The sequence below is a fragment of the Ustilaginoidea virens genome, chromosome 2 (assembly GCF_000687475.1).
Source record: "Ustilaginoidea virens chromosome 2, complete sequence".
Taxonomy (NCBI): Eukaryota; Fungi; Ascomycota; class Sordariomycetes; order Hypocreales; family Clavicipitaceae; genus Ustilaginoidea; species Ustilaginoidea virens.
Window position 1 is genome coordinate 3301216 of NC_057317.1, and position 14748 is coordinate 3315963.

At 54.4% G+C, this 14748-nt stretch overlaps 5 protein-coding genes across 5 annotated transcripts; 1 reads left to right on the forward strand and 4 right to left on the reverse strand.

Moving 5' to 3' along the window:
- Positions 1-160: 160 nt before the first annotated feature.
- Positions 161-481, reverse strand: UV8b_02668 (uncharacterized protein; the record flags this gene model as incomplete). The annotated part of the gene is made up of 1 exon (XM_043140166.1): positions 161-481. The coding sequence occupies one exon, from the start codon at positions 479-481 to the stop codon at positions 161-163; it is 321 nt and encodes a 106-aa protein (XP_042996100.1).
- Positions 482-547: 66 nt separating this feature from the next.
- Positions 548-1102, reverse strand: UV8b_02669 (uncharacterized protein; the record flags this gene model as incomplete). The annotated part of the gene is made up of 2 exons (XM_043140167.1): positions 548-637; positions 863-1102. 2 exons carry the CDS (start codon positions 1100-1102, stop codon positions 548-550), a joined length of 330 nt encoding a protein of 109 aa, XP_042996101.1.
- A 538-nt stretch (positions 1103-1640) lies between these two features.
- Positions 1641-4281, reverse strand: UV8b_02670 (uncharacterized protein; the record flags this gene model as incomplete). The annotated part of the gene is made up of 5 exons (XM_043140168.1): positions 1641-2968; positions 3120-3552; positions 3657-3866; positions 3962-4146; positions 4203-4281. 5 exons carry the CDS (start codon positions 4279-4281, stop codon positions 1641-1643), a joined length of 2235 nt encoding a protein of 744 aa, XP_042996102.1.
- Positions 4282-4392: 111 nt separating this feature from the next.
- UV8b_02671 (uncharacterized protein) lies at positions 4393-5464 on the reverse strand (the record flags this gene model as incomplete). Its single annotated transcript, XM_043140169.1, has 5 exons — positions 4393-4470; positions 4545-4550; positions 4713-4932; positions 5036-5113; positions 5427-5464. The coding sequence occupies 5 exons, from the start codon at positions 5462-5464 to the stop codon at positions 4393-4395; spliced, it is 420 nt and encodes a 139-aa protein (XP_042996103.1).
- A 5919-nt stretch (positions 5465-11383) lies between these two features.
- Positions 11384-13059, forward strand: UV8b_02672 (uncharacterized protein; the record flags this gene model as incomplete). The annotated part of the gene is made up of 3 exons (XM_043140170.1): positions 11384-11616; positions 11682-11871; positions 11932-13059. The coding sequence occupies 3 exons, from the start codon at positions 11384-11386 to the stop codon at positions 13057-13059; spliced, it is 1551 nt and encodes a 516-aa protein (XP_042996104.1).
- Between the last annotated feature and the right edge of the window lie 1689 nt (positions 13060-14748).

The window sequence follows — 14748 nt, forward strand, 5'->3', positions numbered from 1 at the left end:
ATCACGGCTCCCGTCCGTACTCGCACTCCAAAGGCTGGGCTGGGCGCGTTCATGAAGCCCCTTGACGAGATTGAGCTCGAGGTCTATTCGTGCCCGAGTAGTGGTCGCCGTCGTCTCCGTCAACCAACGCGCGCGTTGATAACCGCCACTCGCGAGGCATCTAGGCATAGCCAGGGCTATGAAGCACATCCATCCATCCGTCCATCCATCCATCCATCCATTCCACGTGGGCTCGCTCGCTCACCCTCTCCAGCCCAATACCGCCATCAGCAGAGCAGAGGCGGACGCTGGTCCTCGTCCCGAGTCTCGACCCCGTCCCGTCGCGTCGACTTGCTGCCGCGCCCTGTTTGCCCGCTTCTCGCCCCGGCCGCTGCGAGCAACCGTGTTTCCTGCGAAAGTGTCCGCTCCATCGCCCACGTAAGAGATGCCCTCGTCCGTCCCACGAGCGATGATGCGTCCTTTTACGGGAATGCCCATCCATCTGGAACGTCTCCCCAGGGCCACCCGCCGTACCAGCTCCCCGCGCGTCAACCTGTCCGCCTGCCCTCTAGCTCTGCCGCTGCTTATGCCGCGGGTTCGCCTTGCAAACAATGTACAAGTACCCGTTATGTCGCTTCCCGGCCTTTCGTCGCACGACCTACAGCTCGCCCACCACACCCCGTGGTCAGCCCAAACCCGCTCCCCAGGAGGGAAAGCGACTGCAAGAAGAAGAAAAAACGACAAGAGGGAGAGAGGGAGGGAAAGCGACTGCAAGAAGAAAAAAAACGACAAGAGGGAGAGAGGGAGGGAAAGCGACTGCAAGAAGAAGAAAAAACCAGAGAGAGAGAAAGACGAGAAAGAGAGAGAGAGAGAGACCACCGACCTTGCAGTGCTCGCACCTCTTCTTGACCGAGCTGTGCACCTTCATCCCCCGCGTCTGCTGGCGCACGAAGCCGGCCCCCAGGCCTGCCGCCGCTCTGGCGCTGGCCGTCCACGCGCTGGCCAGGCAGGAGGCCCAGCTCGCGCCCGGCCCGGCTGCCACGCTGCCGGCGACGGCGGCCGCAGCGTGTCTGGAGGAAACGAGTCGTGCGGGCAGCGCGAATGCGCGCAGGAGGGATGCCATGGCGAGCGGGTTTGGGTTTGGCGGTCGCTGATGAGGCAAGTCTTGCTTTGCTTTGCCGTGTCGTCGTTCGTTTGTCGGCGTCAAAAAGGGCTCGGCGGGTCCCGGCGGGTCCCGGCCAGCATGGTCACGTGAGTAGGGGGATGGATGGATGGCTGGCTGGCGGGCCCACGCGAGGCGGCTGGAAGGCAAAGCAAAGATCAACAATCGTGGGGATCATCATGCATCCATCATGCATCCCATCACCCTTTTGCTCGGTTCAGCACGGCCATGGGCTGCAGCGTGGACGGCAAGTGGGCGCGAAAAAAAAAAAAAAAAGGCACATTCATCTGGCGAGTATCTATCGTCCGCCACCTTCGTAATCGTGTACGGAGCACGGAGTAAGCAAATCGCGTAAACAAAAGCTCCGAGTTGCATTCGGCCAGCCCAGCCCTGCTGCACGCACAACTTCAATCTGTTTCCGACCGCCTCCACCACCACCACCACCACCACCACCACCACCACCGCCGCCACCCCAATCCGCAGTTTCCAAGTTGCCGAGTCAGCCCCGTCTCTCGCAGACACCACCTCCTCTGTCCCCTGCCCATCCCTTGAGAGTCAGCCCAGCGTACAGCAGCGTTGCCGACTTGAAATCGTGGCATGGGATCCCCTCGCGCGCTCTTTTCGGGGGCTGCAGCTCTTCAACGTGGTCCGGCATCCCCCCGTCTGTTCTGGGCTTGCCGCCTTGGTCCTTGACGGGCTCGTCCTTTTTGCCTTCCCGCTTCAGCCGCCTTACTGCTCGGCAGTAAATGTCCAGGTTGCTGCACTTGTTGTAGACCTGGCCCCAGGTTGCCTTGCTCTGGTCTCCCTGCAGCAGCTCGGCGAGGGTCGGCAGGCTCTGGACCGAGTCGGAATGCACCTTGTTGTCGCGGACGAGGCTCGCCAGCGTCGGGCGTGCGTACATGGCGCCCTCGTGGTCAGCCGTCACCCCGTCGACGTCCGACCTGACAGAGACCGTCGACCGCAGTCTCACAATGTCCTTGGCCTGATGCGGTAGCGGCGCGTCTTGGTTGAACTCCAGGCCCTTCCAGCTCGGATACAGTGTGTCGAGGATGCTTCTCTTGTGACTCTTCAGGTGGTCATCCTCCTCGTCCATCCACACCTGCAGAGTACATGCGGCACATACTCGTCTGTGGGGCTGCATGTCGCGAGCAAAGGCCGAGAAGAATTCCTCCAGCGTTTCGTACCCGCACGAGGAACAAAACACCAGGCTCTTGCCCATGATGGTCGTGTACCACTTGGGCCAGTCATGATCGATCCTCGTCTCCAGGCCTACTCGCACTGGCTTCAGCAGGTCATACGTCGCACGCCTCTTGGATTCTTCGTCTCTCGCCTCCAGGTAGCGATGCAAGGCATCCAGAAACGTTGGAGCTGCGAGGGGGTAGTTGGGCACCTGCCGCAAGTACCTGCAAAACGCCTTGTCCTTGTCGAACAAGAGACCCAATCCCATTCTCCTGGCCTTCATAAAGGCCTTTAGGACGAGGCCGAAAAACCCCCTCTGAACAACGTCCAGCTCATGCGGTCCCCACGTCAGACCGTACGTGGCAGAGTGGGTGGTCGCGAATGGCGTACCCGCGTGGTACTTTGGATAAAAATCCAGCCCCCTGACCTGCGGCGAGCCAGATGCTCGACGCGCGGCATTGATTTCATGAATAAGGTCGAGCAGACAAACGACATCCCCGAAGTGAATGAGGGGGCAGTCGTAAATGCCAATCATTTTCACATTTGGACAGGCCCGTAATATGACGGCGATCATACGACGGTCCAGATATGGTATCCTTTGGAAGTAGAGCACTTTGAGAGCTGTTCTCTGGCCCGAAATGTGCTCGACTTTTGCAGAGGGAAAGAGAAAAGAAAAAGAAAAAAGAAAAGGAAAGGGGAGGAAAGGGGAGGAAAGAGAGGGGGGGGGGGGGGGGGGCGCAAGTTAGCACGCCTCCGTCTTGGTTTCGATGTATACTGGAGATTCAAGTGGTCAACTTACTCATGCGCTTCATTCGCTCCACTGAAAAGATTGCCTGTGGTTCAAATAGCTGAGTTTGTGGACTGGATATGAACTGACTGTCTCCCCAAATCCGCGATACGTCTCGAATCTTCCGGATGGCGACGACAATGTCATTCGCTAGGAAATCCACAGGCACAATCTTTTTCGACTCTCGTCTCTGGTGAAACGACTTGCCGCGCCCGGTTTTGCCGCTAATACGGCCATGGATGAGATATATCGACAGATAGATTTCCCTCTCAACCTTGATAGCTTCAGCGCACCAAGACGAGAGACCATTGTCGAAATCGAGCCCATAGGGGTCAAGTTCATGGGACCTGTTCATATCTCCAATCAAGCATTCAGCCGCCACGGCAAGTAGCACGCCGGAGTTGCCGTCGGTTCGCAGGTCTGACGAATAAAAGTCCCATATTTTCTGGGCATCCCCGTCAGCGGTTCCATCTTTGGTCCTTTTTTTCTTTTTTTCTTTTTTTTTTCTTTTTTTTTTTTTGTGGGAGCGGAAATCTAGCATCTACTAACAGCACAGTCGGCGATCGCCTGCCATGAGGTCGATGAAGTAAGCGCAGTCTTGAGAACAGTGTGCCATCCTTGGGCAAAGATCAAGTTTGCCACCTGACCGCCAATGTCGACGGTGTTTAAGATCCTGGCCAAGTTGTTCTCACTGGACGGGATGCCTGGTGTCTTGAAGGGGTGGGCGTGCTTAGTCCCATAACGAAACAGAAGCATTGCCTAATAAAACCCAATCACTATCCCGTCGGGCCGGGTAAAGAAGAGAGAGAGAGAGAGAGAAAGGGTCAAGGGTCAAGGGCCTCGGGCGAGCTCACAGTGATCAAGTGTTTGGCTGGGAACTGAGCACCCTTGAGCTGCTCGAGAGTCGGCCTTTTGAAGGCCGCTTCGGCCATGACGAGCCATTCTTGCTCAAGTTCGTGTGGCTTCTTTAAAGTCACGGCATGGTGGAAGCCGTGCTTCAAGAGCCTTGCGTGAGACTCGGCCATGCCATATCTTTCCACTGCTCTGTCGGTTAGGCGGCAATACAGCCCATCAAACCGCTCGTTCCGGCCTTACCTGAGTTGACAGCATTAGATGGCTGCGTGGCATTTTTGCCGGCCTTTCTCTTCGCCCACGACTTATGTTTGGGCGCCATCTCTGTTTTACCGATGATGTTGTGTTGTCTTTGAGGTATGAGTTGCCGAGGACTTGGAATGAGAGACGAGGCTAGCGGCCGTCTACGTGCCTAGGTAGGGAGATAACCTTATTAAGAGCTTGGAGAAAAGTCATCTGCAAGCAGCTGCACCGCTCCTGCCTGCCCAGTAACAACAGGCTTTAATAGTACCTACAATTTGGTGAGTCTGAGTTCAGCTTGAGCTTGAGCTTGAGCTTTGACCGATTTGCACAGGGTCAGCTCACCTTTGGCTTGCTTTTTGCTAGTGCTGATATGTATATATATATATATATATATATATATATATATATATATATATATATATATATATATATATATATATATCAGAGCCTAGTGATTTAAAGGTGAGCTTCTGAGAAAGTTCTTCGTGGGAGAGATGTGGAGTGTAGGACAAGTTGCTCTCTCATCTGGTGATAGTCACGGTCGGTAAAGTCACTTTGCCTTGGTGATATCTCTGAAACACGATCGATGCTTGTGAGTTGTGGTTTCTCCGAGAAAAAAGTGTATGCTTGATCTGCGTCAGGAGCACGCTGGGCTGGCGATGGAGGCGGTCGAGGCAGACAGCTGCTGGCCAAAGTGGATGGATGGAGAGATCGGAACAAGTTGCGGGTTCTGCAGCTCGGTCATCCGGGATGGTGAGACTACCTGCTGCCTGCTGCCTGCTGCCTGCTGCCTGCTCTTGCTCTTGCTCTTGCTCTTGCTCTCTTCGTCTCACCTTGTTGCGCAGAACCGCCTCACCTTGACGGGCCTCGGGCCTCTCGTCTGCGCGTGGTGGTGCGGGTAATGCCGCTCACTAGAGCCGTGTCAGCCCGACCATTGCTTGTTGCGGCACATGATTCCCGTCAAACATGCCCTGCTCAGGGAATCCCACGCCTTTGCTACTCCCGAGTCCGTACAGCTCATCCGATATCCGTCCCCCTCACGCACGAGTTTGACAATGGTTTGCCACTCTCCATTTCCCGTCTACCTACGGAGCAGGTACTCCACCCTCTTCCACCCCTCCCCTCTTGGTGATGCCTCCTTCCCTGAAACCAAAACTCCAACGTCAAGCCGGACAGCCAGCGATATGTCTACCCCGTGACTCGCACTGACTCGCACTGACTCACCCTGACTCACACGGGATTTCTGTACTCATGCTATTCATAGCCGTCTGAGGGCCATCTGGGGTTGAAACGGCATATCGATTGTGTCATTGTCGGGAGCGTTTCGGGATGGATGCCCCCCCCCCCCCCCCCTGACGCGCCATCCCGGGCTATCGTGAAAATCGTAAGTTGACCCGTCTGCGACTAATAAGAGGCTACCGGAACACCTGCACTTGGTAGGCCTACGGAGTGCCCTTTGACGGGGGGACTAGTCTGATCTGTCTTCCTGCCTGCTAGGAGCTCTCCTCATTGTCCATCCTCTCCGATGCCGGCCGCAATAACTTCTCTCTTGATAGATGTGGTTCCTCTTCTTCTTCTTCTTCGCTCTCCTTCTTTTTCCTCTTTTTATCTTCTCTTTTCGCCTGTTCTCTCTCTCTCTCTCTCTCTCTCTCTCTCTCTCTCTCTCTCTCTCTTTTACTCTTCTTTGGGATATTGAAAATCTAGACTCACACCTGCCCGTGTCCAGATAATGGCCTAATGGCATCTGGGCCATGGTGAATATAGCTAGCTCATGTGAGACCTACTTCGATAAGCAACATCCCTTATTTACCCGTGCTTGATTCGGGGAACCTGCTAGCACATCCATCCCCATTCAATGCAACTACCCTGTCGCCAGGCCTGATGCGAGCATGTTGTATACATACTGTGCATGTCCCATCCTGACGCATCAATTGCTTGCTAGACTTCTCGTACTAGCCAAAAACGGATTCATGACAGATTAAGCCGGTCTGGGTCTATAAGACTCGCGTGGCATTTCTCCAACTCTCATGTCCAGAAACATGCACATCTGTCAGGATGGGTCAGTGTGTCAAAGCAGAGAGATGTTGGTGTCTGGAAGATCAGCTTGTGATATTGAAAGCAGCGTCACAAGCGTCCAGTGAGCAACCAAGTGCCTAACGGGAGTACTTGCGGAGTACATCAGCCACAGTTGGCTGGCTGGCTATGTACCTTGGGTAGACGCCGTGCTGTATCAAGGGATGCATAGTTTTTCTGTACTAACCCAAAGAGAATACGTCGCATGGGGCTGTGGCAATAAGGCGGGTGGGTTGGTTCAACGGAATCAACAGATTGCTGGCCCGGGACAGAGAGAGTGGACGCGGTAAATACTTTTCGACGCGGATCAAGCCGGCTCTGCTGCCAACAAATCCAAGCCCATGCAAGGGCGAGAGTACTCCGTATGGTGAGTAACCTTGGCATTCCAGTTGGCAGGAGGGTGGCGATTCGACCCCGTCCTGGAGGGCGCACCTGATCCAGGTGACAAAGTCCTTGTGATGATGATTGTTGGCAAAGTAAGCCTTTGTCCACCCACATCGACACAGTGCCGGTATCGAGGCAGTTTTGAGGGCGCTAACATGTATCCCTTATCATTGTTGATGCCCGCAGGCTTTGAAAAGGAAAAAGAAAAAAGAGGAGGAAAAAGTGGACTCTCACCACCCTCTTGATTCTCGAGTCTCTGGATGTGGAGATGTGTGTGTGTACGGAGTATGCCGCTGCGCCGTGACTGCAGAGGGATCGCTTATTGGGCGCGGCCAACAACGAAGCGGTGCCGACACTGAATTCCAAAGCAAAAAGAATGTTGTCCTGTAGAAACCCCCATGATGCCTGGCCAGATCTCAGTCGTTTCATGTTGCCAAAATTAGCGAGAACCTCCTCTGTATTCTGCAGCTCTTGTTATTGTTTGGTCTTGGACGCAACTTGGTCAATACGATGCGGGAACAAATGGGCGACCCACTAGCAGACTATTATTATGGGATTGAAAATTGTTTTACATACTCCGTACTCCGTACTCCGTTCTGTGCAATCTTTTGCAGCCATTGTTGCCGGGACACGACATCAGGGGGACCCCTGCGCCCTTGGTCCGTACGCACGCAGCAGGCAGCAAGGGGCATGCAGGTGGTATTCCATCTTTTCGTGCCTGCTGCTGCAGAATGGTTGCTTCCCCGAGGCGCTGCTATTGTCATCAGTCATCAGTCATCAGAGCACGGAGTACGGCGTACTCGGTACAGATACAGATACAGGCTTTATCACTGGTAGCTGGTCCGGCGAACAAGATAATCTCCTCTTCAGGCCAGAGCAGCCCAGAGCAGCCCAGGCAGGGATATCGCCTCATCCCTCACCATCTTGCCAAGAACGCAATGTCGTTTTCCCGCGTGCCAGATTTCAAGTCTCTGGCCGCAAATCCTGGCCACGGTAGGCAAAGTCGCTCCTAGCTGGCCTTGGCTATCAATCAGTTCTGCGAGACTACTGTCAAGCCTCAGGGTCACTTCTCCGCCCCATCAAACGGGCGGTGCAGAGTCCAGAAAGAAGTTTGCAAGAGCGTTTGTGGTTTTGAGTGAGTATATATATAGGAGGCCATCGGGGGGGGGGGGGGCAATGATGCTTGCGGCGACGCAAACAGACTGGTGGCTGAGTGCATACATGAAAACACTCGACAGCTCGTCTTTATGCTCGCTCGACGATGGGTAGATTGGACGGACCGTTGTCAACTGCTTGCGTGGTTGACAGTCGGGGGAGAGAACAAGATTTGAACAAGACAGCTGCCCTCGCACCCGTCCGCAGCTCCTGCTTCTTTTGGGATTCCCTCTCCAGACCAGAGGCACCGGTCGGTTCCTTCAACAGGTCAACCAAGGTACCTACATGTAGGTACCTGAGGCAGCCTACCTCTCTTCTGTGTCACGCAGTAGGACCAGCATCAATCACCCTCTCGTATACTGGTGCAGCGACGATGCTTTTTGTGTGGCGGTCTAGAGGGAATATACTGTACATAAGGTAGCAAACCCGTCCGAGACATGTTCTGTTCATGTTCTCCTTTTCCCTCGACTTGGGTCACTGGACCCAACCTCGGGAGAGGCCTTTTTGGGCTTGCGGGTCGAAACACCGCGGCGCCCCGGGTACTCGCTCTGTACCGTACAATTGATCCCATTGAGTTTTTCCAGCACGAAGAAATCCAAGATTCAACTATTGAAAAGCCAATCAATGCGTATTTTTCATTATAACAGGCTTGCGTGTGGTGTGGATACCCTGCAAATTGTGCGCGCGAAAGGGTGTGTGGGCCGGGACCACGGCTCGCGACTTTTTCAGCGGCGAATTTCCGTGTGATCAATCAGGTACCCAGAGATTGCGGCTTTGTACGGACGGAGTACCGGGCTGCGCATCCTGGAAAGCATCGCAGGAAATAGGGCCTAGTGCAGGGTGTCGATGGCCTCTGAAACTTTGGGACCCCACTTGATGCTAGTTGATCAATGCTACCAGGTGCCTTGCCTTCAAAGCTGCCCCTCGGGACACCCATGCCGCCATGGCATGGGGCCCCGACGACGCAGGCATTCACCTGCCGGCGCATGGCTTGACACTTGTATTTCGCTGAAAAACCGGCAGGACTTGCGCTGGGGAAATTAACGGGGAAGGGAGAGAAAAAAAAAAAAAAAAAAAAAAGGCTTACGCGACCAAAACGCTTTGTGCTGCTTGTTCATGTTCCCGAGTCCTGCGTCCATTGGACCTGCTGGAGCTGGTGGTTACAGCCAGCACTGGCTAGGGGCAAGACATGGTAAACATTGATGGAATCAATTTCCAGGGATGTCAGCTTGGCGGTTGGCCTCGTGGGGGAAGGGAAAGGGGGAGGAAATGCAGTCAATGGCAAGATGGGATGGAGCCAAAAGCTTTGTGGCCTACGGAGTAGTGTATGGAGTACTCCGTAGTGCAGGTGATTCTCTGCATGCGAAACCCTGTGATTGGATGGATGCCTCTCCCTCCCTCTGCAAAGAGGGCAGCCACCTCCACCGTTCGGGATTTGATGGTATTGACCTGAAATAACTCGGTACATATAGCGACGAGTCAACTGATGCCTTGTCTTTGGCGAGCAGCTAATGGCTTCCCATCTACGCTCTGTCGCTGGGTTAATCATGCCCTTGGATTGTGCTGCGAGGAGCAAGCACGGAAGATATTGACCAGACCGGACCGGGTGGTCAGTTTAGAAGAGCGATGGCATCAAAGTTGAGTTGCCAAAAGAGCAGAGCCAGCTTGACACAAGAAGGTTCGAAATGATTAGTAACTGTCAATGTGCCTATCAGCAAGCAATTGATCCATCTGCCCAGGGAGCTGTGAAAGTCCCAAGTCCTAGCGAGTAGTACCTGGTACCTGAGTTAATTTGCTGCGGATATTGGTAGGCGGACAGCACTCTGTTTGCGGGCTTTGCAGCGCTCAGATGCACCAGACAGATGCTGATACTGTAGGAGCCCCAGGCTGCCAGACGAGTCATCATCATCATCATCATCATCATCATCATCATTGTTGGGGTTGTTGTCCGTGGCTCCGTGGCATCCTCGTTCTGGACATGGAGCTGATGCCGGCGTGCCGCCCTGCGCTAATGTCTTGATTGACCCCTTGGTACGCCGTTAGTCCGTTTTCTTTGGGTTCCCAGGAGAAGGGAAGTAAAGTACGGAGTACCTGGGAACGTCGAGGTCTCTCTTTCTCTCTCTCTTTTTTTTTTTTTTTTTTTATATATATATATATTTTTTTTAAATTTTCTTTTTTGGCTCAGGTCACTTTAGTGGACAGACAGGGAGGGGGGGCTTACAATGGGCAATGTCAAATGGCGATTGGCAGTACTGAGGCCATCTGACTGGTCGGTGCAAGGATGGGTCTGGTTGGATGAGACGTTGAGGTGCACCCAGGTCACCCAGGTCACGCAACGCGGCCCCCAGTTGGTTGAAGCAACATCCGTACGGAGTAGCGTCGCGCCAATGCCAGAAATTCAAGCATTGGAACCGTTCGGGCCCCCGCCGCCTCCTCCCCCCCCCCCCCCACCCCACCCCCCTTCCCTTCCCTAGCTCTTGACCCTCGACCCTCGACCCTTTGAAGTTTGGACCCTCTTTTTCTCACCAGCCCGTTTTTTTCTTCTCGGGCCTTTTTTTTTTATTTTTTATTTTTTATTTTTTTTAATCCTCTCTTTTTTTTTTTGCCCTCTCTCTCTCCCCCCTCAAGCTTCGGGAGCGGGTAGGGTGGCCCAGTGCAAGCCACCAAAAGACGGGTGCCGAATCGGAGCCAGGCACCTGAATCACAGGTCCTTTCCAAAACACCCTCCCCGGATAGCTCCTTATGTGGTGTTGGGTGTGGTGGGTGTGGTGGGTGTCTGGTGGTGGGTGAGCCTGCGGACGACTCGCGGAGCACTCCTTCATGCCTGGAGACGACACAGACGCGACCGCAGCATGGACCAGACAGCACCTAGGTACCGTACCGGGTTACGGAGTACCTACCAGACCTCTACGGACTCAAGGCCCTGGGGCTTTCCGCCTTGTCTCAACTCGTTGCTGCGCTGATCCGGCCTGCGAATGGCGCCCTGGCTGGTCTGGTCTGGTACGACCAGACGTGCGCTCAGCAACCCGTAGCGGCTAGCCCCAGCCCGTGCCGGGTTGCTCTGTACATTTCAATGATGGCAAGCACAGCGCAGCACAGCACAGCACAGCACAGCACGGCACGGCACAGCACACGTCTGTACCGTCTGTACCGTCTGTACCGTCTAATGTGTACCGTCTGTACTGTCTGTACCCCTTCCCCCTCCCTGAAGCAGCACGCACGGGTTTCCAATCAGTTTGTCCAGTCGTCACCTGGCTGCACGCCGCTTCCCCCCTTCCCCCCCCCTGTCTTGTTGCCTCCAGTCGACATCCCTCATGGCTCATGCCTGGCTGCTCCTCGAGCGAATAAGTACCAGCCATCCTGTCCCTCCTCCTGAGCCCAGCCTTCTTCCACTTTCTCTTTCCTACCACACAACTCTCGCCAGCTTCCTTCTTCAGCTGTGTTCCCATCGCCGCTGCTGGATTAATTTTTCTTTTCTTTCTTATATACCCATCCAGTCTTTTTTTTGTTGTTGTTTTATTGTGATACCGTGATACCCATCCACTTGTGATACCCCTTACTTATCCAGAATGGCCGAGGAACAGAAACCCGTCGTTGAGCTCCCCACGGAGCTTGTCGCCCCCGCCGCCGTCGTCGAGGCTCCCACCGCCACCGAGACTGCTCCCGCCCTCGCTGCCGAGGACAAGCCCGCCGAAGAAGCCAAAGCTGTCGAGGCTGAGCCCAAGACGGAGGAGCCAGCTCCTCTCCAGCCTGTCGAAGAGGGTCATCTTGCCCACAAGGCGCAAGGCGCTAGCTTCCCCAAGTGAGTTCCTCGACAAGAGCTTGGTCGACACTGGTGCTGAGCAACGTCTGACAAACCTGGTCCAGAAACCTGATCCCGAGCAAAGAATTCTTCTTCTTTGGCCAGGACGCTGTGGATGCCAAGGCCCTTGCTGCCTATCTGCGCGGAGAGAAGAACACGGAGCACGCCCACCACAACATCGCGTGGGCCTCTCACACTGGCAAGGGCCTCCTCTTCATTGGTGACAAGACCGCTCCCTCCAGCGTCATCAACCTCGTATGTGTTGACTGCCGCAACACCACCTTTCCCATTCCATGCATCTAACCACTGGTACAGGCTGAAGCCACGGAGCCTGAGAACGATGGCTCCAACAAGTTCCACTTGACCCACAAAGGTGCCAAACACAGCTTCAAGGCTGTCAGCACCGCTGAGCGTGACAACTGGGTCGCTCAATTAAAGCTCAAGATTGCTGAGGCCAAGGAGCTTGCTGCCTCGGTCACCGAGTCTGAGACGTACAAGAATGTCCTGGGGAGCTTGAAGCCTGCTCCCAAGGAGGAGGAGCCCAAGGCTGACGATGCTGTCCGAACCGAAGAGTCGCCTGCTGTGGAGGGAGAGACTGCTGCTGCCGCCGCCGCCGCCGATGATGGAAAGCCTGTCGAGGAGTCAAAGCGCCGATCCGCCAGTCGCAAGCGTACTTCAATCTTTGGCTTTGTCAAGAAGGAGTCCACCAAGGAGAAGAAGGAGGAAGCCAAGTCTGAGGAGCCCGCAGCCACAGAGCCTGCTGCGGCCGATGCTGAGCCGGTCGACGTCGACGTCGCCGAAGGCGAGGCCCCCCCGGCTGCCGTTGCTGTGGACGACAAGGCAACTGAAGAAAAGGCCCTCGAGAGCCCCAAGGAAAAGCCTAGCGCTTCCAAGCGCAACAGCTTCTTCGGTGGAGTCTTCTCCAAGAAGGAGAAGAAGCCTGCCGAGGTCAAGCCCGCAGAAGAGCCCGCCAAGGAGGCTGAAGCTGCTGATGCTGCTGCTGCTGCCCCGGTCATTCCTCCTGTCGACGCCAGCACCCCTCTGAGTGCCGAGGAGGTCAACGCCGCTGCTGAAAATGCCGAAGTCACCCCTGCCAATGGCGCCGAGCCTGCCGCCAAGAAGGATGTCAAGGAGAGACGCAAGTCCTCTCTGCCCTTTGCCTTTGGCAGACGCGAGAAGTCTCCTGCTCCCGCCGACGGAGAGGAAAAGACTGAAAAGTCCGAAAAGCGCCAGAGCCAGAGCCCCTTCTCCAAGTTGCGTGCCACAATCAAGGGCAAAACGACTCCCAAGTCGGAGGAGAAGCCCGCCGAGGAAGCCGTCAAGGAGACCACGGCTGAGACGAGCACTGAGGAGCCTGCTGCCGCTGCCGCTGCCGAGCCCGAGGCTGAGAGCAAGCCCGAGAACGTTGCCTCTGCTACTCCTGCCGTCATTGCCGCCGCCTAGAGGGCGCGCTTTCTTCGTGGAGGTGAGGCACACGAATGAAGAAATTCCGAGAAGAAAAAACTTGAAAACTTGAAAACCAAAAAAAAAAAAAAAAACTACATTTACCTCATGAAAGTGTTGGGAATGGAAATGATGGTTTCCTCTGCCTTTTCTCGCAAGATACCAAAGATGATACCCTGTCAAGGCTGCTTTCACTGATACCACTTTCTATATTACTTTTTTGTTTTATCGTGCAGGAAAGAAAAAAAAAGAGGCAAAAACCGTGCGACTCGAAAGGTCGCGTGGCACAAAAAAAGACAAATCGCCAACGAGATGACAGGACCGTCAGGGTCGCTGCTCACCATGCTGCATACATTGTTTTCGTTTCGATACCCGATTCAGGAGAAAGATAGTAATAACTAATTATGTCACTGTTGGTATGTTGAGAACTTTTGTGTGTGCCATTTGTCTCGTAGCCCGTGACTGAATTGTGGGGGCCACGGAGTTGCTGCTGTTGCCGATTTGGAAATTGCAAGTTTGCTGTCGCATTCCTACGAGTAGAAACGGGAAGCTGCAGTCCCGTTCCTGCAAGTGAAATGGGTCGAGGATAAGTTTGGGATAAAGTCGCCATGTACGGAGTACGGGCCGTCGTACATATGTACTACCCGTTGCGTCTACGTGCGCACTCAAGCAAAGGACACGGGGGTGCCTGGATAAACGTATGCGTAGGTACGTACATGTAGTTTCTCATCCCCTTTGGCTGTGCCAAGGGGCAGCAGCGTTCACATCGGACCCACTCTCTGCTAGACGCCTACTATGTACATTTCGGTACCGCACCTTCTCGGCAACCGGCCTCGTCGCTGAACCTTTTGTCACCAAGACCCTCATACATACTAGGAATTCCGGCATTTCCAACGGAGCTGATACGTGATGTCGTAAGCATCAGTGCTGATGCCTACTCTGTCTGCCTTTATTACTGCTAAATCAGTAAGTAGCCTAGTGCAGTAGGAATGGCCTCATAGCGCTGTATGCGAGGCCCTGTACGTGCGCCAAGTGCGACGTAGCTCTTTGTAAATCTAGGAATTGCTAGTACTTGAACCAGTGTACTGTTTCCTAGCCTGCTAATGTACCTTTTGATTTACGGTTTCCTATTGGCTTCAACCCCCTGGACTGTTGTTACAGAAGCTGCACCTTGACACAGGTAAAGGGGATGTTTGATTTCCACAGTTTCATGTCCAAGACTAAAACAGGACACCCGTAGCCAGGTCCGAAAGGGTATAAATACGTATCTAATCATGTATGCGAGCTGCCGCCCGTCCTTGTGTATGCCTGTCTCGCACCCAAACTTTTACAGAAACCAACCAACCAACCACTCAGGAGAAGAAATGGACAGAGAATGCTCATGACAGAGGGGATGATGGGATGATGGGGAAAAAAAAAAAACCCTCCCCCCCGGACTATGGTTGGCACAGCTTGTGTGTGCTGCGGCGAATCGGGGTGGACTGAGCGCGGATAGCGGCGGGAACTTGTCGTCAAGAGATGCAATGCAGATGCTGCTGTGTTGTGGAGCTGCAGGCGCCAAGCTGGGACGTTTGATGACGGGCGTTGTGTATGTATATACATGGAGAGGAGGTTGATGAGGGAATGCGTAGCTCATGCCCATGACGGGTGAATGTGAGCGAAGGAGGGTTTGCATGGCAAGCTACTCGG